Raw genomic sequence first — 23,582 nt, 5'->3', positions numbered from 1 at the left:
TTTAAACTTGCCATTATCTATTGCTTATTTATTACATAACTGTAATAACACTTAAGAGAGACAGATGTGTAAAAATGAGACATTGTGGAAAACAGCTTTTTCATATGAAACGTAAAGTGTACGCTCGTCCAACATGGAATGTACCAATAGTCATTGTATTTACAGGGCTCCTTTTCAGAGTCTTCGCTTTACAAAAACAGCTATTTGGCCCAAGCAAGTAAGCTGTATATTTTACTGACTTGGGATACACATTTTTTGTAAAATCACTTGCACGTGTCTTTTTGTGGTTGTTCAAGTTCATTCAGAAAGGCTTCTTTTGCCCAGTCTTGTATTGTTAAGATGCCCAAATGCCACAGAGGGAACAAAGTTCTGATCCTTATGAAGGATGAGATTCAGTTGTTAAATTTCAAGGGATATCCAATGGCTTTTTCCAGGCACTCTACCAAAGAGCCGGCAGAAAGGAAGTCCCTCTCCACTTCCACAAATTTTATATAAATGGACTTGGGAGAAATCCCCGGGTCTACAATACAGTTTTGAGATAAAAATCCATTGATTCCAACCCACTCTTTGCTGAAGGTTTTGGTGTTTGCCTGAAAATGTAAGAACAAACACTGCTGGAGAGTTCTGACCTCAGCAATACCAAGGTAACAATATATGATTCGAGTGGACTCCATCTCCACTTTGAGGGAGGCCTGTGTCAAGGGCATTTCTGCTTCCCCCAGAGTCTCATTTTCAGGGTCCTGGTTGATGCCCTCATGATCAGGGGACTGCGGTTTCTCATGGCAATCTTCATAACCAATGGCATACAGACCTGGGCTCTTAGGAATGCCCCCAGGTAATAAATACTGGACAATGTTTCCACCAGTTGGCTTGGAGTGAGCAATAGGTATCCAGTCAATCTCCATGTGCAGTTCCAGGCACCTGGCTTCACTAATGGTGATCTCTAGGAATTTGTAGTAAACATTCTTCCAGTTCATTTTCTGTACCCTGGTCATGATGATCCTGCCCTCTGGCTTCTCAGAGTTAAAATATTCCCGGAGACGCTTCCCAAGGGGAACCTGGGAACTGATCTCGGCATAGTGGTAACGGATATCCTCCTTCCACCGTGTGTTATAGCCAATGCCAAATATGGCCAGTTTGTTCGAAAGATGTAGCCTAGAGAAGTCTGTCCAGCTCTGAAATAACTCCCATTTTAACTGGACGGATTCCAAGATCTGTACAATATTCTGCATCATATCTCGTTTCCTTTTAAAAAAACACACAGAAAAGAACAGAGTGTAAGATTAAAGGCTAGCAACCAAATGGTTTAGAACTGCACAAGAAACAGCGTAAGCCTCGGACACCAACTTGCATAAGGAGGAACGCCAGATACTAAGATAGCAGCTGGAGAAATGAACGACACTGTCTTGCCCCTTCCTGAACTTAATATGACAGAACGTAATCCTACTGACTTGTTCTAGAGGCATCTTCCAGCCAGTTTGCCTTACACACTATACAGAACAGTGGCAGTGTCTACAGCACAACATTAATACCAAAATGGTCCTAGCGTTACTGAGCACAATATGATTGAAGGCTGTAGCTTGGTAGCGGAGAAAATGCTCCACATGCAAAAGGTCCCAGGTTCAATTCTGGACATCTCCAGGTACAGCAGGAAAGAACTTGTGCCTAAAGCCCTGGAGAGCCACTGTAAGACAGTGTAGAGTGTAGACAGTTCTGAGCTAAATGGACCAGTGGTCTGACTCAGCACAAGGCATTTTCCTATGTATTCTGTGTGGGAAAATATTCTGGGAAGTAACAGGAGTTTCCATGTCTTTGTTTTCAACACAAACAGCAGCACAATCCTATAACAAAAGGAAAGGTTCCAAGCTTGTTTGCTGGAAGACAGGGTTTAGCAGTTGCCTTCCCAGCAAACAAACAGATGTCAGAGGGTGGCAGCAGAGGGACTATACACAGCAGCAGCACAGACATGTGCTCCTTTGGGAGCCTCCTCCATTAATTTTTTTCTTAACATTATCTTGGTTTGTTTATCTTACATCAATTGCCTTAATTGTCAATATGTGTCCAGGTGCAATTCAAAGTGCTGACTATTACTTTTAAAGCCCTAATGTCTTGATACTAGGATACCAAAAAGACCACTTCCTCTGATACAATCCTGCCCATCCACCGAGGTTATCAGGACAGGCCCTTTTGCATCATCCGGCCCTTCCGGGATGCTGTAGGTGGGAAAGCCATGACACCTCTCTGAGTTGAGGCTCCCAGCCTTTGGAATTCCCAGCATCGGGACTTTAGTTTGGCTTACTCTAAGAACATCAGAAGAGGCCTGATGGATCAGACAAAGAGTCCATCTGCTCCAGCATTCTGTTCACACAGTGGCCAACCAGATATCAGTGGGAAACCCACAAGCAGGACATGAGAGCAACCTGCTGCCCATGTTCCCCAGCAAATGGTGTACATAGGCATTCTCCCTCTGATACTGGAGGTAGCATATAGTCCTCAGCACTAACAGTCATTGACGGCCTTCTCCCCCAGGAAGTTGACTAACCCCTTCTTTAAAGCCATCCAAATCTGGTACTCTTTCTCTCATGGCATTGTACCACCACCTGAAAATGTTTTTGATTCATCAGAACTTTGGCCTGAATGTCAAAGGATTCTGCTGCATTTCTTCAATTATAATTCTTGTTTTTTTAAAAAAATAAATAAATCTGCAGCTTGTTTGCTCTTGTTATTGCATTTTAACTCCTTGTGTTACCCAACTTGGGTGATTCAAGTCTTGAACCACAAACACAGGATGTAAGTGTTCTTTGCCAACAAATAATCTGGGGGTGGGGACGACAACCTGACTCCCCACCAGCTTCCTGAACTTGAGGAGTGAAATGGGGTGAGAGGTAAACTTTAAAAACAAGAGTACAAACAAATCAGTGTCTAGATTTGGGTTCACAAGAGACACACAGCTTCTGGACAGCATGTGTTACAGAGATTAGAACCTTGTTTTATTAAAGCAAGTTTTTATTTTGATTAAGGACAGTTTGAAGAACTTTATAATTACTGTTGGAAGTGTCAGAAGCTTTTCTTCTGATTCACAGGTAAGACACCAATAAACTACTTACTGTGATTCTTCAGAAGATTCCTGCTTTATCTTCAACGATTTCTTTGTAGCAGGCATTTCATCTAGAATGTAAGGTTACAAATAATTCTTAAAGACTGAACCTTGTGTTTTTAAAACGGCAACTATACATTGCCTACAACAGTGTCTGAAATCAATGAGAATATGCCCTGAGACACCCATTACAGTAGCACCTAAACGCAGTAAAAGCTAGATTTCTTCAGTATTTTGAAGGTACATGATTTAGAGGTTTAGAGACGGATTCCTCTTAAGAATAAGAGAATCATAGAATAGTAGAGTTGGAAGGGGCCTATAAGGCCATCGAGTCCAACCCCTTGCTCAGTGCAGGAATCCACCCTAAAGCATACCTGACAGATGGTTGTCCCTCTGGCCTAATATATTTGAAGATCACCTAACCAATGTATTTGCTTCTAATTAAGATTTCACAGGAACATAGGAAGCTGCCTTAGACTGCGTCAGATCATTGGTCCATTTATCCCACTATTGTCAACACAGACTAGGAGCAATGGCTCCCCAGCATTTCACGCAAGGTTTTTTCCTGTTCTACCTGCAGATGCCAGGGATTGAACCTGTGACCTTCTATATCCAAAGCAGGGGCTCTGCCACTGAGCCACGGACCCACCTCTGTACCAATTCCCATTTCAAACACAAAAAGCTTATCTGTATATGAACCCAGATGCAGCTGTTACTGTCACAACTGTGACTATAAGGAAGAAGCTCCAAGGAAGAAGCAAAACTCTCCATATCCAAATAAAACGGTTACATCACCACAGTTTAAATACACTCACTAACCATTTGCTGCAAAAGGGTTATCTGCCTAACCATGGCTTAGCATCTCTTTTGAACAGTGTGTGTGTGTACATATATGTACATGTGCATGTGAGAGAGAGAATGAATGCCAGTATGAGTCGACTTTACGACCTCAAAAAGTAAAAAGTTCAGATTGGCCATTATTAAGTCTATGTGTAGCTTTAGAGATCGTCACAATAATCCCATCAGGCAGTAGAGAAACACAGTATAGCCACTACACATATGTAAACCGAAACAGTACCAAATTGGCTAGCAAAGTACAACAGTTCTTCTCTGTACTGCCCCCTTTCCTAATTTAAAAACCTCAACGTCAAGATACACAATGGCAACACGTAGAAAACAGTAAGAATTGGCCATGTGCTATGCCAACCAGCAGAAATAGGAGTAGCAGCATTATAGTATTAGCAATGGTGTGGGGGAGGGAAGTACAATGACAGAATATGGGCGACGCTTGGCACTTCTTACCCAACTCTTGGTCTCCTGATTGGTAACAATGAAGATCCTGACTGTGGTTCCCCCATTCGTCCTGCGAGTATTCCTCCATTGTGCTGCCATCCGACTCCAGCTCTTGGTACAAGCCGCTGCTGTTGATGAGCACTGGTTGGCAGGGTTGAGAGTCCCATCCGCCTTGCCCAAACACCTGCTCCAGCTGTTCAAACGTGTAACTGCTTTTCCTTTTCCCAACACCATGCTCTTTCACGCGACTGTAACACCTGCGAAGGGTCTAAAACAGAAACGGCATGTGTTAGCTCATAGTGGCTTAATTCTAAATATGCCACACAATTTTCATTCATCGCTAACTCTAGCTCAGCAAAGCTTCACCACACATACTTGACTGTTTTAACCAAAACAGGATGCTATCAAGTAGCCTTAAAGCAGGTTGAACTTTCACAGCCATTTAAAGTTCCCAACATACAACAGCACTTTCATTAGTGTATTTGCCAGAAGAGGACAACGCATCTAGTTGATCAGCATCATTTAAGAAGTTCAATTTTTATTTGTTCTTCACTACTGCCAAGGGATTGCCCATCTCAGTCCCCAAACTTGCTATATTAGGCAGAACTAAATCCCAGTCAGATACCAACAAGCCCATAAGATGTACACCTTTACAAAGGGAGGAGAAAGAACAGCTACTGTTGCGCCCATAGTTTGGAGAAGAAGATTAAGGGAAAGGAGAGAGAGAGAGGGAGAGAGAAAAACAGGAGTCACCAAAAGCAGACAGCTGGATCATCCCTTACTCCAAAAAGAAAACATTTCAGAAGTTAAAAAAAAAATGTTGGCCTAAACTCTTTAGCTAGTAAAATATATTACTTACATATTTTGCATCCTTACTAACTCACTCTGTCTCTTGGGAAGCTGCTGAAATTTAAAAGAGGTGAAATCAATAATGCTCTGAATTCCCATGCTCAAATATCAAACACACAGTACTAAGATGGTCAGGTCTAATCATAAAACATTAAACCCAACAGTCCAGCCTAGATTCTGAAGTATCTTATACACCAAGCCTCAGTCAGGTTTTAGCCACTTTAATTCTTGTTCTGATGCCTCACTAGGCTGCAAGCAGCCTGCATTACATAGCAGCAAATGCAAAGCTTTGCAAATACCTCCTTCTAGGCTTCTCCTCCCGGTTTCCAACTAAACACAACAACTGTTCTTAGGGGGGAAAAAACTCTTATTCTATATTTCTTAATATAGTTTGATGTAAGGAGTAGGATACAGACTGAAAATTGACAGGGCACCTTGTTTGATCTCTTATCAAGAGCAAGTATGTTTCGTTGACAGAAAAAGGGGTGTGATAACTTGGAAATATTGAGCAGCATTAAGGAAAATAAATTAAGAAGTCCCTTTTCTTTTCGGACAAAAGATTGAAGAAGCTGAATGAATCTGGTTACCCAAGTGGCACAAGACCTTGCTATCTCCAAGCCACTTTAGCAGTTTGGAACAGAAGTCCAGAGTTACACTTTGGAACTGAAGTGTAACTTTGCCAGTTTCCCCAGTGACTCTGCTGCTGTACCATGCAGTTGCATAAAAATATTCAGTGCCCCTTCTGGATTCTTGGAATCCTGGGAGCTGGAATAAAGCTATCCAGTGGTTAATTTTATGGCGCTGCGTTGAAGATGTGAAGATAGCAAAAAATGCAGGGGGGGAGAACAGGAATAATTTCTTGACTAAAAATTAATGTTGTGCTTCACTAGACCTGCAGATACTGTCAGTATAAGTGTCTTCTCCCTAAACCCATCTTAATTGCAACAAAAGAACACAGAAATGCTACAAGGATAATGATCGAGAACACAATCAATGTGATGGTGTTGCTAGAATACTGGGCCTAGAATGGGAAGATCGAGGTTGAAATCCCCACTAAAAGACAAATTTTATTGGGTGACCTTGGGTCAGTCACTATTGCATACGGTTGCTGTGAGCTTTGACTCCTTAGAGGAAAAGTGTTAAGATGTGGACAACAACTCATAGATGAATGGGTGTTCTCTCCAGAATGGTGGCCGGGAATTAGTTTTACTTATTGCATTTAGCCAATTTGAAGGGGAAGGGATGAAGTGTGGCAGGCCAGGCCTCTGTTCTCAGTCTCCAAAGTAAAACTGTCATCAAGAACCCTGGTCATTGCCCCGGTCCCTCCATTCAGTTCCCAAGCTTATGGAATACTAGACACAATAAAAACACATCCCCCATCTTCCTTAAAGAATCACAATATGTTCAGTAAGAAGAAGAAATAAATCCAAATCTACCAAAAAACATAACACACTTTAGTATATTCTGAATGAAACTAGCACATTCTTATTTGATCGCTATCCAAACCCTAAATTCCAAGAGCTTATGCTGTCATATTATGTTTTTTCTGCATTGCGAAGCTGGGGGGTAAACTAAACACATTTGAAATGTTGCTGCTAGCCATCAGTAAAGAACAGGTTTAAAGCCTTTTTGCACACTTTGATATTTTCCAGCAGGCTGCACGATCCACTTACAACAAAGAATTTTGTTTCAAGACTTGGACCCATTAGGAGGTCAACAGAACTAAATCTACTAAAACCCAGATACTTCTAATTATCATTGTTACAGAGAGTTGTTTATCTAACTAAACTACAGAGTGTTATAGCAGACATTAATGTGGCTTTATTAGAGATAATAAATGTTTTTATTAACAGCAAAGCTAAAATAAGCAATGTCACTCGCACAATTAGCCAGGAAGTTTCATATGCTCTGATGAGGTCTTTTAGGAGTCTCAAGATCCACAAACACGGCCTCAAACACCGAGACTCAATTTAACATTGCAAAGTCTTTTCTGGCAGTGTGTTTCAATTCTAAGGAAGCAATCTAGAAGCAATCCTGTTGAAAGTTCAGAAATATTTTAAAATGAAGAACACGGACTTCAAAAAGACTGTTCCAACCTACCTGCAAAGAGCCAAGACAGGGGAAGTAGAAGTTACTACAGGTGGGCACACCACAGATCAGCGAAAGGCCAAACATATTGCCAATGGATAGCTATGTCAGACAGACAAGATCAGAAAGTTCTGCTTATGTTGTGTGAAGCTATCTATCTATATATAAAACGCTTAGGTATGTTTCCATAAAGGCTTCAGCTGATACAGGTTGCTAAGCAACAGTAACAACGCATAACGTCAGCTGATACAGGTTGCTAAGCCCCTCGCCCGACTCCTCTGGGCTTTCCAAGGTAATCCTACCCCCTTTCTGCCTCTTCGCTCCCCCACCCCCAAGAAGGGGGCAGCGCCACAGTCTGGATCATGAGCGAGGCACAGCTGGGGCCCTTGGTGGCCGGGTGGGAGGCCGCTTGCCTGCTGCGAGCTCAGGCCCCGGCCTAATCTCATGCGAGCTGGGCAGGCGGCCCAAGGCTGACAGGAACCCCGGGGAGAGGGAGACACCTGCTCCCCCTCCCCCCCGACCTCCCTGCTACAACGGCGTATGTTACGCTGGGTACAGCTAGTTGCTCTATAATATATACAATATATGGGGGCAACTACAGTGCTGCTCTCTCTCATCCTGCAGACCACAAGATTACCTACCATGAACAGTACACACAAAGAGATGCAACACAGAAATAAAAAGCAGACAGCTATTGGTATGTACTTCCTGATTAAAACACATCTGGAGGATGCCCCTTAGTTATCTTTTCACAAGCAAGGCTGAGAAATTACCTGACACTTGGGTTAGCTAGGCATCTCAAAATTTTGGAACATTTTTCCAGCACTAGTCATTAAGTGCTTCAAGGAAAGCAAGCAAGTGGCTGTGCAGGGCAAAGGTTGCCTAATTTTGTAATTATAAGTATGCACAGTCCAAGAAAGCTGTCCAAATCTGAAGGGGTCAAAACTCAGTGGTGCACCACAGACTTTGCATGCAAAAGGTCCCAAATTCAATTAAAAGGATCTCAGGAAGCAGAACTGGAAAGCAGCTGCTGCTACTCAACAGTAGTCAATACTGGGCTAGATGGACCAAAAGATTGACTAAGTATTAAATGAGTTTCATATGATCCATACATTATTATAATGGAGCCAACACAAAGCCCACTTGCGTGCCACCACTCATTCTTGTCCGTGGCTGATGTGGTGAACAAAAAACAACAGAGTGCAAAGCCACAAGTCAACATTAAATCCCAAGGCTGTGTCTCAAACTTTTTGAACACCCCAAGACGAGCTTACTCTTCCTTGAACACTTACTCCACCCGGCACTGTTCCACAGGTAAGTGTGGAGAGGTGTACTGTCTGCTGCTGTATGTGAGGATTTGTGGCATTAATCCAACACTAGCATTAGAATAGGAAAAAACTAAATATCTGGCTTCTGCACACAACCACTGGGGGGGGGGGAATCAGAACAGCTCTTTGTAGTCTTCCCCTCCTTCACTAGAATGATGGGACAGTGGCAACGAAGTCACTCAGACAAATTAATTGCCTATAAATATGGGGGGGGGCTGTCCAGGGGCTTTGAACCCATCTATATTTTGGCTGGTGGGGAGAAAGAAGGTTCCATCTGCATGAGGATGCTAACATTCATTCCCTTCAGTTTTTCCTGTACTTCCCAAGGGGTGAATGGGGGCTGCCTCACTGTCTCAAAGTGAATATGGGAAGAGTTCTAAGGAAGCACAAAAGTTGCCAATGGCAGGCATTTTCCTCCAGTGCCTGCCTGCACCCCAAAGCACTAAGGATCAATACAAAGAGTGACACACATAGCCTTCTGCATTGCACTTATGGGGTGGGGGAAAGGGACAAAACTGAGGTATCTGGACAAACAGAGAGAGCGAGAAAGAGAGAGAGAAGGGGCCAGTACAAACTATTACAACCACTCTGACAAGTTGCTCATGACTCTCCTACTGAGTCTCATCTCACAGACTGAAAATCCCTGGCATTGGACACTAATGATACTCTAGTTCCTGTTGCTCAGCTTCTGACAGTCTGGGGCACCCTCGGCACTGCAGATGCATATCTTCGAAGTAGTTGGCAACTTGTGGCCCTCCAAATGTTTTGGCCCACAACTCCCACCAGCCCTAGTCAGCATAGCCAATGATGAGGGCTGATGGGAGCTGTAGGGCAAAGTATTTGGAGGATCACAAATTGCCCAACCTTTATTTAAAGCATTTTATACTTATCTTCGGCCAAAAAGAGCAGTGCAAACACACAGTGGCGTATGTTCAGTCAATAAAAACAACAGTCCTTTACGCAGGCTTACAACTGAAATGACATGGCATAAAAGGAAAAAGGGATAGGGAGGAAGATTTTTAAAAAGCAAACAGGCACCAATTCTATTAGACCATAGTTCTTATAGTAACACCGGCTATAACGAATGCATTTAGCTAATATCTACTGATATAAATGTGGCCTTCGAAAGAAGTTCATTGCTAACCATTGCCACCATTATGTAAGAACCTTCCTATCAACTGTCAAAAACGTAATGCTCTTCTTACTGTCCTGTTGGAAATAAGTTTTTTGTTACCTTTTACACTTCCACTCCTCACTTCATTCTTTTTTCATCATAAGCATTCAGCATTTCCAAGAAGAATCAAGAAGAATCACCTGGAAATAAATTCCATTTCTCAGGGGGGGAGGGGAGATTGACAGGGTACTAGCTACAATGTCCCAAGAAAACTGGACCTTAGTCTCCAGCCTTGGTAATCAGTACCCAACTCCTAAGACACAGCCTACAAAAGAAGCAACTGCTTACTACCAAACACAATCCTTTAGAAGGGTTTCAATGGTTCTATATGTTCCCCATCTGCACACATATATCAAACTGAACCACTAGCTTCCTCGTTGCTGGGTTCCACACAGCAGATAATGAGGGAGCAGGCTGCAATCACCTTTTCATTAACCTCTTCTTGTGAGCCCTTCAAAAATGATTCCCCGAGGGAAGGATATAACGTAGAAAACGGGATCAACTACGTTTGATACCTGTTTTGATCAGTTCAATACCTGCTGGAATACTCATGTGATCCCAAGAAGAAATCATGGTAGAGTTTTGGCAATTCAGGAGAGTGTATCTGCATATGCTCTGAATCAAGACAGTCTAAACTGAAATCACATGCCCCGAAGCACTCCGCTGTATGCAAACAAGCCCAGAGAACCCTCATTTGTGTACTTAAGTAACTACTAGCTTCTTTGAAAATTAATCACTTTAATTCTCCCAGGCAACAGAAGGAAGTTAGACCCAGGAAGGCAAATTATGAGCATTAATTAAATTATCTGTACTAAATCAAGTATCAGATAAGGAGATCAGCTTAACACATTAATGTGCTGCATATTTTCATATTACAGAGACTGCAAAGACTCATCAAGGAAGCTGTCTTGGACCTAGAATAATGATGTCCAGTCTTCACAGATGACTGAATATTTGTCAGATAATAACTGTCCTACACATGGCATGATTCTAGTAGATAATGCTGTATTCAAAAGGAACAAGATGTCCACAGACTTAAAATTAAAATTAATATGCTAAGGACAAACTTGACCACTGATTTTACGTCCTATGTAGCTAATACATTTCCTTTACCTCTTACGTAACATGATTAAAATATATTTCTAGCAAGTTATATTGCCTTGAAGACTGAAAATGATCAAGGGGCCAGAGCTTTTAAAGCAAAGTTGAACCTTATTCTTCATCTGAGTTTATCTGTCTTTAGCTCCCTTTGGTTTTGTCATGGCATCTTGTACTCAAGAAAAAGATCCCCTTAAAATTCAGAGAACCTCCCTTGCCAGTATATTGATGCAAATCAACACTTATTTTTCAAAAAGTTTCACCTCATTCTGTTGCTCATTATCTGTTCTTGCTTTGGATCATCAAATGTGTCTCCCCCCCCCCCTTTTGGAACTTTTCAGCACTTTTAGCATTAAAAGGGTAGAGGTGCAAATCTACAATGGAAGAGGAGAAACCAAGTCCCTAATTTAATCATTAGCCTCTTTTGTATTTCAGTCAAGAATCTGAAAACTTTTCAAGGATATGCAGTGAGGAATAATTTGATAACCCCATTTGACGCTCTTGGTGAAATTATTTAGCGCAAGTATAAGAATTTCCTTGCCACCACATTTTCTGACTTCATTAGGAATGAATTCTCACACAAGAGCTGATGTACACAACACAGTCTGAACAGAACTATTGATCTTCAGTGCAATCCTAGGCATGTCTACTCAAAAGTAAATCTCACAGAGTGCAATATTACTTACTCTCAGGTAGCAGTGTCTAGGATTGCTGCCTAACACTGCAATAATATGCATACTTATCTGTGAAGTAAGCTTCATTGAATTCCACGGGACTTACTTCTAAGCAGACATGCATAGGATTGTGCTCAAATACACAATATATATATATTATATGAACATTCATTCTTCCTTTCAATTGCCTATTTTAAAAAAAATATTCTGAATTTCTCTTCTATTGAAGCATATGCCTTGACATTAAGCACATAAACAATTCATATATAAAGGGCTTTAAAATATTCACAACTGAGCAAGTTATTTGCAGAGACAGAAAAAAAATTAAATATGGGTAACCTATAAAATACTGGTGGGGCAAGAGAATTGAATGACTTTATACAAACATTTTCCACTCTGTGGATTGTGAAGTGGCTAATACAGCAAGTCAGCCAAGTTAATTAACCTTCAAATATATTATAATGGGTATCAGTGATACAGCAAATTACAGTTCCTTTTATATAGTACATAGTCTTCACCCATCATCTGTTGGCATTACTGGGTTCATATTTGCGTGGCAATAACAGATTACATAAACACACTGAAACCTGGAACTTCATAAATGCATAATATTGGACTACTGGTGGATTAACACAGAATACAACATTTATGCATTAATGAATCGTTTTCTAAGCTTCTTAAGATAAAAAGTATAAAACATTAGATATTTTAAAACACACAGCTATATCACACACTTTTGCAGGACTTCTTGTGAACTGAAACCCTAATATCTCATATGAAGAGCCAAAATTATCTGAAAGGGCACAGATGAAAGAAGCAACATCATTAATGTAGCAACTGTAGCAGAAAGGGATTTGCGGAGTTTTTTGCTTATCCTCAGAACCACAATGAGAAGCAGTGACTTGTCCAAACATATCAAATAAGACCTGAGCTTGGAGATGAAGCTAGGTCTTTCAAATGATTCATTCTTGCTATACCATTCTGAGGCTAAAATCTTATATGCTTTTATCTGGGAGTCCCACTAAACTCAATGGGGCATCTTCCAAAGAGACATGCATAGGAGAGCACGGTTAATATCCTAGAGTGAACTGAAATAGCATGCAAACTAAAAGCCAAGTCTCTAGGAAACTCCCAAGGCAGTGGATTTCTGGTGGGATTAAAATGTTTAAAACATGAAAGCAATGCTATTTATGACGGATTTCATTTCAATAGTTAAGCAATGCTGTTTTAAGAACAGTTGTTATCAATACTACCAACAGGATCAATAGTATAAAAGGAATAGTATGGTGTATTCCCAGCCAAAATCATTATCACCATCAATTTAGCTCAGAGTGATCTCTCAGCTCTTTTCATATTAGCCAAAGACACAAAGTGAATATCAGTGTGGATATTCACCTGTAGCTATTATGCTATAACAAGACAATCACTTCAAACTTACAAACTTAAAGCCTCCTGCCTTGTCTGCAAAGCCATAGACAGTGATCACAACCTTAAATCTAACTGAAGAAAAGCCAATAACACCCACTATTCTAGATCCATAGATCTATAAGGTTTAGAACCAGAGTATCTAAGAAACCACTTTCTCCCATATGAACCAGCCCACTTATTACAATAATCTATGGAGTCCCTCTTGTAGAGATGTAAAATTACTGGAAATTTTGAGACCATGTGTGTGTGTGTGGGGGGGGAGGGATAGAAACTTTGGAAAAATAGAAAAAGTAGCAATGCTTATCTTTTTAGAGGTCATTACAGATCTAAAGTCACTTTATTGCTTTAAGACAGCCTGCCCCAACTTGGTGTCCTTTAGTTACTTTAACTTCCAGGTCCCATCAGCCTCAGGTAGTATGGCTAATGGTCAGGAATGCTGGGCCTTGTAGTTCAAATCAGCCTGAGGGCACCAAGTTGGGGAGGGCTGTTTTTGGAACATAAAGCAACCCTTCTGTTTCTAAAGTTATTTCAAGTATAGTTCACTCATAAAAAACATATTTCAAAACTTTGAAAAGTAAAACTCAGTAAATTTGTAATTACTGTCTGACTAAATTAGTTATTTAATGGTTGCTACAGCATCAGAAACACATGACTCAATAGAACAAAACACAAATGTTCAAGAATGCACATTTATTGTCAGGAATGCACAATAGTGACTCTACTCACATATTGGTTGGGAAACTGCGCATCAATGTTTATCAGTAAAATATACTTTACATCAATAATTTTAATAAGGAATGGAAGAACTAACTATGCTGGGAATCTTACAGAGAGGATTTAAAATTCATTTTACCGCATGACTTCATTACTTCCAGACATTTCACATCTCTAGTCTTATTATAAAAGTGTTCTTATTATACAGTTTTTAGAAATCATTTTGGGGGAAGTAAAAACTGGATAACAATATTTAAACACTTTGTCTTAAATTCTAAAAGAAAAGCATTCATAATCCAAAGCTGTTCAATTTTCCCAATTTTGGGGGGGGAAAACCTCAAAACAGTCCGGGGGGGGGGGATTATGGCTTTCCCCAATTTCCCCCTGTTTTCTTCCCTTCAGGCCTTCACATCTCTACCTTCTTGTCAATTCCAAACCAAAATGATATCGTTGGGACAACAGAGAGGTCTTTCTTTCTTTTTGCACCCAGGCTTTGGAACACCCAACCCTAGGGAAATTCATCTTGCTCCCTTCTTGGTGGTTTTTTTGCCTCAGCAAAACACCTCCTTGCTCTGGAAAGCCTTTGGTCTGTAAATGGCTGGATATTATTGTTTGCTTACTATACATATACATATGCAGTCCATCTATTTTTAAAGAAAACAATGGTTTTGATTGTTTTTATGATGCTTTTTATTGCAGTTGATTTTAATTGTTTTATTGCTGACTTTTATTTTCTTTTTTGTCTGTTTTTGTTGTTGTATTTTCTTATTCTTGTAAACTGCTTTGAACTATATGACAGGGAAGGTATAAACATTTTAAATAAATATATATTTATTTAGGTCTAAGACATAAACCTTTATTCTTCTATAAAGATGCTAGCAATTAGATTGGGAAGCAAAGTCATTTCTAAAATTGCATGTACGCATGGATTCCTAAGTCCATTTTAATCACACATGGTTTTATCCCACAATTGTTAACTTTTTTTAAATTACATTTTTATACTGCCTGATAGCCGAGGTTCTTCGGACAGTGCACAATTAAAACCATGAAAAATAAATTAAGTATACAATAAATTAAAACGTTAAAAGGTAAAAGTGCAGCATAAAATCAGATAAATTACAGTCCAGGCCTGTATGAAGAGGTACTTTTTTAGGAGGCATTTAAAAGCCTCCCGAACCAAACGAGGGAGGGTTTTCCAGAGTGTGGGAGCTGCTACAAAGAAGGCCCACCACCAAGGTTCTTCGTGGCAACATACCGTTCGTTTCAGAATGGCCAGCAGGACCTCTTCTGAAGATCATAACTGTCATCTGGGTGTATATAAGGGGAGACTGTGTGCTAGGTATGCTGGTCCCAAGTTGTTTAGGGCTTTATGGGATAACAACATAACCTTGTATATGGCTTGGTAGCTAACTTGCTGTAGCTGCTCTGAACAAACACTTATGTTTGAAAGCACTTCCTCCTTGCTAGACAGGGCCCAGCTATTCAACAGGCTTTGAACTGGGTGAACCACCACACACACACACCAGTTACTGGTTTTAAACAGATATCATGAAATTGTCCGAGAATCTTTACGTTATGCAAAAGTGAAGGTAACTTTGTGATGCTTGACAGAAGCTTTAAAAATGAGCTTCAGGTTAACTCTTTAAGGGAAAGCTGTCTTGGATAAGCATCAAGAAAAGATTTGTACACTATGCTCTAAGTTGGCAGGTCTTGACACATGGATCACTTCCATTCCCAGTGAGAAAAGTTACGTGTGGGGGGGGGGGGGGAGAGAGAGAGAGAGAGAAAGAGAGAGAGAGAGATTGACTCCCATTAACACACAGGCAGTTGTCCATGTTAAAGCGTACAACACTAAACTAGAAGGAAGCAGACACCAGGTTCCATCCAGGCATACTATCCCCCACCTTAGTATTACTATAATAAAAGTAAAGAAAGTTTGCTTTCACCAGTACTAATTCCAGTAAACAAAATACAGAAATAACACAGCATGCCAGAATATTACTCTTTAGAGAGTAAGGTGGTTAAGTTGCCATCAGATCCAATATTAGGAAGATTGAAAGGGAAAGTAAGGACACTTGAGAGTATGAGCAACATTTATTTATTTATTACATTTTTATACCGCCCAATAGCCAAAGCCTTCTGGGCGGTTCACAAAAATTAAAAACTTTATTTGGTAGTATACAAATCACTTTTATTCTTTCCTATCTAACTGGACAGTTAACTGAAGCAAACAAGCTTGAGTTTAGTGAGTGACTAATTTCATTCACTCTACAGAACCACATAGAAAAATGAGGGATACTAAGTGCAACTTACGCTGATTAATATTGCTTCGTCAGTTATGACATCCCTTGAAAGAAAATCAGCATGGAGAAAACAACAACTATATTTACTCTACAAGCCACTACTATCTTAAAGAGGAATGTATTCCTTAGCTAAAAGTCCATCAAATCTTTTCTCTGTTCCACCCAGAAACAAGAAAGCCATCTGTAGCTTTCCAGAACTATTCAATGTCCTTGTGATCTGGCAGAAAACTGAAGCACATGACTGATTTGTATGAGATATTTCATTCATGAGGTATCTGAAAGTTCGCATACTGAGGGATGTTTCTAAAGTTGAGGTCTAGTTTCATTTCACATGAGTCTGCCCACTCATTTCCCTACAGCTAAACTTCTTTACCATCTTATCCCTTTCTAACTCCAACATAATAAAGCCAGTGCTCAAACCGCACAAACAAAACTAAACCAAGTTTTCTGATATTTAGAACTCATAAATTCTGCTAAAAACATTTACTTTACATGCTTCTCTTTACAATTAAGACTCAGAATTGGCCATACATGCTCCTGATGTTGTCCAATAGAATTAGAAAGAAAAACAGGAACCCAAACCGAAAAAGTTCCTACTATTAATCAAGCTATGGGATCTTATTCCCTGGCAGAACTCAAACCCCCGCTTCTCAACCCTAGATTTGTTCGCTCAGTTTCCTTACATCCCTGCTCCCTTGTGTCACGTAAATAACTATGTTTTTGCATGTGAGTGCTCTTGTAAAGCAGCATCCTGGCCCTAAGAGAAAACAGCAGCCAGCATGGTAGTTTATTGCCTGCCGAACTTACTAGCTCTTCAGGAACAAGACCAGAAAAATCCTCAACTGTGAACACGACTGGAACAGGTTGTTCTATTTTTGTTATTTCTTGCTTTTAGAAAGAGTGGGGCTACGATAAGAGTTCTTGACCCCAAACGAGGTCACGCAGCATATAAGCTGACCGTCCCCACAATCAAGCTATTTCAGTTGGTCACGAGGGACCAAAAGACACATGCATACAAAAGAAAAAGAAAAGAGACACTAAAGAATGTAAGAGGATGGGTTTGCTGGCTGCCACAAGGTCCCTGGAGAATCATCTGGAGGCTTTCAAAGGAAGCCCGAAGAGGGGGAAGAGCCATTATTCCTGGGCGAAAGACTAGGGCGCGACCGCCCCCGCCCCCCAAGAGAAGCCCCCAACCGAATGGTTAGCCCCCGGGGGAGCGCCTGGGCATCATCATCATCATCATCATCACCACCACCACCACTATCACCACCTCCTCCTCCTCGCTCGAGCATCACTCGCTGGGCAGCGGCTGCGCTCCGTACCTTGATGCGCTCCCGACACTGCGAGGGCGTCCGCTCGTAGCCCAGTTCCGCCAGGGCCCGGGAGACTCGCTCGTACATGGCGGGCCCGGGGGCCTTGCTGCCGAACACGGTGCCGGCGCCCTCCAATTGCTGGTACCGCGCCTCCACGAGCCGCTCGTTGCCCCACACGGCGATGAGAGCGTTGGTCTCCGCCGGCGTCCACGACATGCCTCGGCAGGCGGCCGCCGTGGCGGTACCTCCGGGCGAGAAGGAGACGGAAGGGGAGGCCCCGCCACGGCCCCCGGCGCCGCCGCCCCCGCCGCTGCCGCCTCCCGAGCCGGCCCCAGCCCCCGCCGAGGTCGCCGCGGCCACGGAGCCCGGCCCGGTGGGGCCTAACGGCGAGGCGCCGCTGGGCGTGGAAGGGTCGGAGAGGCTGGGGTTGCCGTCGCTGAGGGCCCCGGGCGAGCCGGGAGACAGCACCTCCATCTTGGGGATCTTCAGCGGCGGCTCGGCGGCGGGGAGCTGTGAGGAGCCACAGGGCGCCGCCATATTGGAGCTGCGAGCCGAGCGGGCGGAAGTGACGGAGGGAGCCCAGCGGGCGGGGCTTCCGCCAGGCGACGACCATCCGAATGGAAAGCGGGAGAATAGGAAAAAGAGGAAGGGGGCGGGGAGCGTTGGGGCGCGTGCTGCGGCCGAGGGCGCACGCGCGGGAAGGGGCGATCAATTGCCGGGGGGGGGGGGACGGGACGTTAAACGGTTCTCTCGAGCGCCTTCGCTTCCCCGCCCTCAAAGGCCCTGTGGAGACTTCGGGGAGCAGCCAATGTTAGTCCTACTTAGAGTAGGACCACTGAAATGAATGGGACTTCAGAGAGTCATGACGGACATTCATTTCAGTGGGTTTAATCTAAATAGGACTATGGTAGGGTGACCCTATGAAAAGGAGGACAGGGCTCCTGTATCTTTAACAGTTGCATAGAAAAGGGAATTTCAGCAGGTCTCATTTGTATATATGGAGAACCTGGTGAAATTTTCAGGAGCTATACTGCAGCTATACTGTGACCAGATTTAAAAGAGGGCAGGGCACCTGCAACTTTAACTGCTGTGATGAAGAGGAAATTTCCCCAGGTTCTCCATATATACAAATGACACCTGCTGAAATTCCCTTTTCAATACAACTGTTAAAGATACAGGCGCCCTGTCCTCCTTTTCATAGGGTCACCCTAAACTATGGATTAGAGAGCTCCGGCTATTGGGCGGTATAGAAATGTAATAAATGAATGAATGAATGAATGAATAATTAAATAAATAAATAAATGAAATATGGATAGGACCCTTCGACAAGTAAAAATAATAAAACAAGTCAGGACCTGTGAGGGTTTGTGGGGGGGGGGGGGAACTAGTACCCTGAGATTTTGGATCAAAGCTATTATAATTTAATTAATTAGCTGCATGTCTACCACCCAATAACCAAAGCTCTCTGGGTAGTTCACAATCAAAGCCATAAAATACCACTTGATAAAATACAATATGAAAGTTCAAAATTGCAGTATAAACCCCCCCACCCCCAAAAACTCCCAAAACGAAACGTAACAGGTTTAAAATACAAAGGTTTAAAATACAAAGCCAGATTTAAAACGGAACACCTGGGAAAATTAGGTTTTCACCTGGTGCTGAAAAGACCATGTCTGTGGCAGGCAAGACGATCTGGAAAGGTCATTCTATATAACTCTTCCACAATGGATGCTGCAGCAAAAAAGACCCTGCCTGTCAGTACAGCCACCCGTCTTGCTTCCTTTGGGTGCCAGAGAAGGACCGCTGAAGATGATCTTGGGGTCTGGGGAGGTTGGTTTGTTTGTTTATGTATTTATTTATTTTCATTACAAATGAAACAAGAGACACCAAAAGGGAGAGAGGAAAAACAAAGTGAGCAATAAAACAAAACCATTAACAATTTTACTGGCCTACCCTAACCTTGGCGTGGACAATTCTAATCCAGACCGCCCAGGCACTTACCTGAAGAGGCAGCCTTGATTCCAACCTACCCCCATCTATGTAACCAGGCCCATGGAAAAGCAAAGTACCTGCCTAATGAACAGAAAATCCATGAACCCATGGCACCCATTACCACCTCTTGAATACAGCTAGAGTGATATTACTTAAAAAGGGATAACCGAAACCAACTCTTAACCGTGGAATTGCTGCTCAAGGCTTAAAGATACAGGCATCCATCCATGAGCCTGATACAAAACCACTGTCCTGACCACTATGAACAGACACTTCTGAAATCTCTTCACTGGCTTCCAATTCACTTCAGAATCCAATATAAACTTCTCCTGTTGACCTTCAAAGCTTTTCACGGTCTAGCTCCTTCCTATCTCTCCTCTCTCCTCTCACACTATTGCCCCACTCGTGCTCTTCGCTCCTCTGATGCCATGTTTCTCGCCTGCCCAAGGGCCTCTACTTCCCTTGCTCGGCTTCGTCCATTTTCTTCTGCTGCCCCTTACGCCTGGAACGCTCTTCCAGAACATCTGAGATCCACAAGTTCAATTGCAGCTTTTAAAGCTCAGTTAAAAACTTTTCTTTTTCCTAAAGCTTTTAAAACTTGATGCTGTTTGGACTTTATACTGTTAGTTTTACCCTACCCTGTGCCTGTTTACCCTACCCAGTGCCTGTTTGCATTCTCTTCCCCTCCTTATCGCTTTACTATGATTTTAATAGAATGTAAGCCTATGCGGCAGGGTCTTGCTATTTACTGTTTTACTCTGTACAGTACCATGTACATTGATGGCGCTATATAAATAAATAATAATAATAATAACAATGGGGGGGCTTTAAAGAAGCACTTTTTGTTTTTGACGGTGGTGGTGTGCCCCAATTTAAAAAAAAGTAATGTTCTGTTCCTTTATTCTGTTCTTACTTTTTGATTCCACTCTTTGTTCAAAGAGCTCAAAGTGATGTACTATAAGGTTCCCCACTGGAACCACTGCCTTTTATCCTACAGCAACCTGTGATGTATATTAGTCCGAAGATTTAGACCAGCCTTCCCTGAACCTGGTGCCCTCCAGATGTTTGGGACTGCAACTCCCATCAGCCCCAGGCAGCATGGGCAATGGTCAAGAATCTGGAGGTTGTTGTAGTCCAAAACATCTGGAGGGGACCAAGTTGGGAAAGGCTGGACTAGACTTACAGTTACTTGGTGTTATTTAGACCTGTCTTTCCCTCCAGATGTGTTGGATCTCAGGTCTCAATGTTCCCATCATCATGCTGGCTCTGCGTTATGGGAGGGGTAGTCCAAAACATGTGGAGGCTGGGGAAGGCTAAATTACTAAATCAGCCGATCTCCAATCTGTTCTTGGGCAAGGTGCTGGAGTGAATGGTGGCCTCTTAGCTTCAGGTATTTCTGGATGAGATGGATTATCTAGATCCATTTCCATCTGGCTTAGGGCCTGGTTATGGACAGAGATTGCTTTGGTTGCCTTGGTGGATGATCTATGCTGGGAACTAGACGTGTGTCTGTCTGTCTGTCTGTTAGTTCTGCTGGACCTTTCAGCTGGAAGAGAATGGAGTTTTGGGGTTCAGTGTCACCAATATGCTGATGACACCCAACTCTCTCCTTTCCATCTAATTCCATAGAAGCTGTTCTGGTTTCTAACTGCATTTAGAAGAAGATTTACCTGCTCATTGTGTTGGATCTCTGAACAAATTTTGATGTTTGTGCACTGCACCATTTCCCTGCACTATTGGGGATATCAAGTTGGGGTGTCAGGACTTGCTCTCCAGTGGTTTCATTACCTTTTCTCTGATCATACACAGAAGGTGACTGTTGGAGAGGTCAGTTTGGCTCCATAGAAGTTGACATGTGGAGTTCTATGTACTCTCACAATGCTCTTTAATATTTATATGAAGCTGCCTGGATAATTCACCTGGAGCTTTTGAGTTTGGCATCATCAGTAGGCTGGTGACATTCAGTTCTATATTTCACTGACTAAGCATCCAGGAGTTGCTGTATTTGTCCTTAACCAGTATTTGGAACCAGTTATCAAATGAATGAAACCAAATAGATCGAAATGGAATCCAGACAATACAAACGTAACGCTGGTAGGAAATCCTTGTGCCTCGATGGGGTTAAATATGTTAGTAATTGATGGGGCGATTGTTAGCTTATCAGTATAGGTTTGCAATTTAGGTATCATACTGGACCCTGCCTTATTTTATGATAAGCAGGTTGCTGTGGTTTCTAGAGCAGCTGTCAATTACATTTAGAGCACAGACTGCTTGCCCTGTTAGGCCTCAACACACCAACACATATTTCTGAACTTTCCAGGTTTGACTATTGTAATATGTTTCATTTGGACCATCCTTCAAAGATAGCTCAGACATTCAGCTGGTGCAAACTACTGTCTTGTGTTAAATGTCCAGAGATAGGAGCATGCCCAGCGTTTGCTTTTGTCAACTACACTAGTTGTCATCCTTTTTCTGGATCCAATTCAAGGCACTGCTTTTTAACCCAAATCTCTACATTGGGAAGGACCCCCTTCTTTCAGAGACTGTTTTTCCCTTTATTAATCCTATTTGTGTGTCATAGAATCATAGAATAGCAGAGTCAAATGACCTCTTCAGTTACCGCTAATAAAAACAAGTGGGACATGCAACAAAATAATGCAGCGTATCTTCACCTTGTAATAGAAGTGCTTGTGTTCAGGGTTCCAGCTAGTCATGCCTTCTTCCAAGGTACTGTAAGCAATGAGGGGCTCAAGCAAGCTAATTCACTCGCCCCTCCCCGGTTTTTTGTTTTTCCTTTTGAACTGACATCTAGCATTCTGTAACTCCTGGTGATTGACTGATCAGTCTGCAGTGGGCTTCTCTCACCTTTTTTGGTGGGGAGGGTTGCCTCTTCGACTTTTCTGTACTTTTGCAAACCTTAAGATTCCCCTGAGCCTGCCAATATCTGCCTCTCATCTTTCGGTTCCATTTCTGCTAGCGCTCAACCGTCTTGAGTTCACTACTGGAGGAAGCGATAATCGCTGTGAAACAAGCGTTAGAGCTCATTGGTTGCTATTGCAATTCCTCTCGTATGGCCTATCACGTTCAGGAAGATTTCTAACCTTTCCTCTAATGGAATTTACTCTTGTCTTTCGATCTTTCAGGATGCTAATGTCCCATCAATATTGTGCCTAAAACTGATTGCTAATCCAGCTGAGGCCAAGCTGAGTGCTAGTAATCCATTTTATCTATGCTGATGCTCAAATTCAACTTATCCGTGGTAGAAGTGAGCAGACTTTTTTCAGATTATTTTGCTATCCTTTCTCCCTTTTGATTTTTAAAGTGTGTGTGTGCATTTGTGTGTGTGCGTGTTTGCAGATGGACCATCCCAGCACTTTCCAAATCATGGTGTGCATAGGTTGGCTGCTTTCCCACATCTGAGCACTAGAGAGAGCTCTTGTTCCCTATAAAAGTGACAGCTTTATAACTTACTTAGTGGGACTGGACTAGTATACTCCTTCAGGGTTGACTTCAGTATTATACTCCTTCAGGGTTGACTTCATTGAAATTACAGAGCATTTTAAAGGAATGTTTTCCACTAAGTCTCTGTCCTATTCAAAATTAGGTCTGATGTATCTGCACAGGCATCCACTGTATTTTGATTGTGATGCTCTATTTACATGCATGCAGAAAGTCTGCATCGTAACTGACTATCCATGTACATTTTCTGGGGTTGTCTCTATGAACAGAATCCTAGATTTCTGTTGCTTTGGGTTCTATTAATGGATCTGTTTCTGGGGCGATGGGGATATGTGAAAACTGGTTTTGGCATAACCCAAAATGTGCTCACTATTTAAAAATAGAAAAATACCCAATTAACATAAAATGTTACGTGGCATGATTTTTTAAAAAATATATAACAAAAAAATGTTTTTAAGCAGGATGTTAGAATATTTTTGTATAAAAAACACTGCTAATAGTCTTAAGTAGGCACATGGGATCACACACTCACTTCACATCTCAATATGTGAGGTTCACTCCCCACCCCTGCACATATCAATGTGTGCAGCATTTCACCACTGCAGCCACATATTGGATGATTTTTCACTTGTCCTGGCTGTTTCAATTTTTAATTTACTGTCTAGCAGCCAGTTCACATTTCCTCTTTCTTTCCTTGGCCTGGAGTGCACAGGTTAGGGAGTTCCTCTCTGCACTGCAGTGGTATGAATGATTCTGTTGAAATTAAAGGTTA

The 23,582-nt window shown here is 42.1% G+C and overlaps 1 protein-coding gene across 3 annotated transcripts; it reads right to left on the bottom strand.

Moving 5' to 3' along the window:
• MSANTD2 (Myb/SANT DNA binding domain containing 2) lies at nucleotides 1-17,899 on the bottom strand. 3 transcript variants are annotated; one of them, XM_063138843.1, is made up of 4 exons: nucleotides 17,369-17,899; nucleotides 4,400-4,658; nucleotides 3,108-3,168; nucleotides 1-1,245 (listed from the first exon to the last, which is right to left on the bottom strand). In XM_063138843.1, the coding sequence occupies exons 1-4, from the start codon at nucleotides 17,894-17,896 to the stop codon at nucleotides 393-395; spliced, it is 1,701 nt and encodes a 566-aa protein (XP_062994913.1). In that variant the 5' UTR covers nucleotides 17,897-17,899; the 3' UTR covers nucleotides 1-392. The 3 variants fall into 3 exon arrangements, with proteins under 3 accessions (XP_062994913.1, XP_062994914.1, XP_062994915.1); XM_063138844.1 differs by lacking the exons at nucleotides 1-1,245; nucleotides 3,108-3,168 and adding an exon at nucleotides 5,250-5,293 and having other exon boundaries at nucleotides 4,545-4,658; XM_063138845.1 differs by lacking the exons at nucleotides 1-1,245; nucleotides 3,108-3,168 and adding an exon at nucleotides 5,250-5,290 and having other exon boundaries at nucleotides 4,545-4,658.
• Between the last annotated feature and the right edge of the window lie 5,683 nt (nucleotides 17,900-23,582).

Source organism: Elgaria multicarinata, chromosome 12, assembly GCF_023053635.1.
Source record: "Elgaria multicarinata webbii isolate HBS135686 ecotype San Diego chromosome 12, rElgMul1.1.pri, whole genome shotgun sequence".
Lineage (NCBI taxonomy): Eukaryota > Metazoa > Chordata > Lepidosauria > Squamata > Anguidae > Elgaria > Elgaria multicarinata.
Note: the sequence above shows the minus strand (reverse complement) of the source record. Positions and strands in the feature narration are given on the sequence as shown.

Coding starts and splice junctions, on each gene's coding strand:
- MSANTD2 (XM_063138843.1), bottom strand. CDS start 17,896: ATGGCGGCGCCCTGTGGCTCCTCACAGCTCCCCGCCGCCGAGCCGCCG. Junction 4,659..17,368: donor AGTGTCGGGAGCGCATCAAG/GTACGGAGCGCA, acceptor TTTCTGTTTTAG/ACCCTTCGCAGGTGTTACAG. Junction 1,246..3,107: donor GAATCTTCTGAAGAATCACA/GTAAGTAGTTTA, acceptor TTTTTTTAAAAG/GAAACGAGATATGATGCAGA.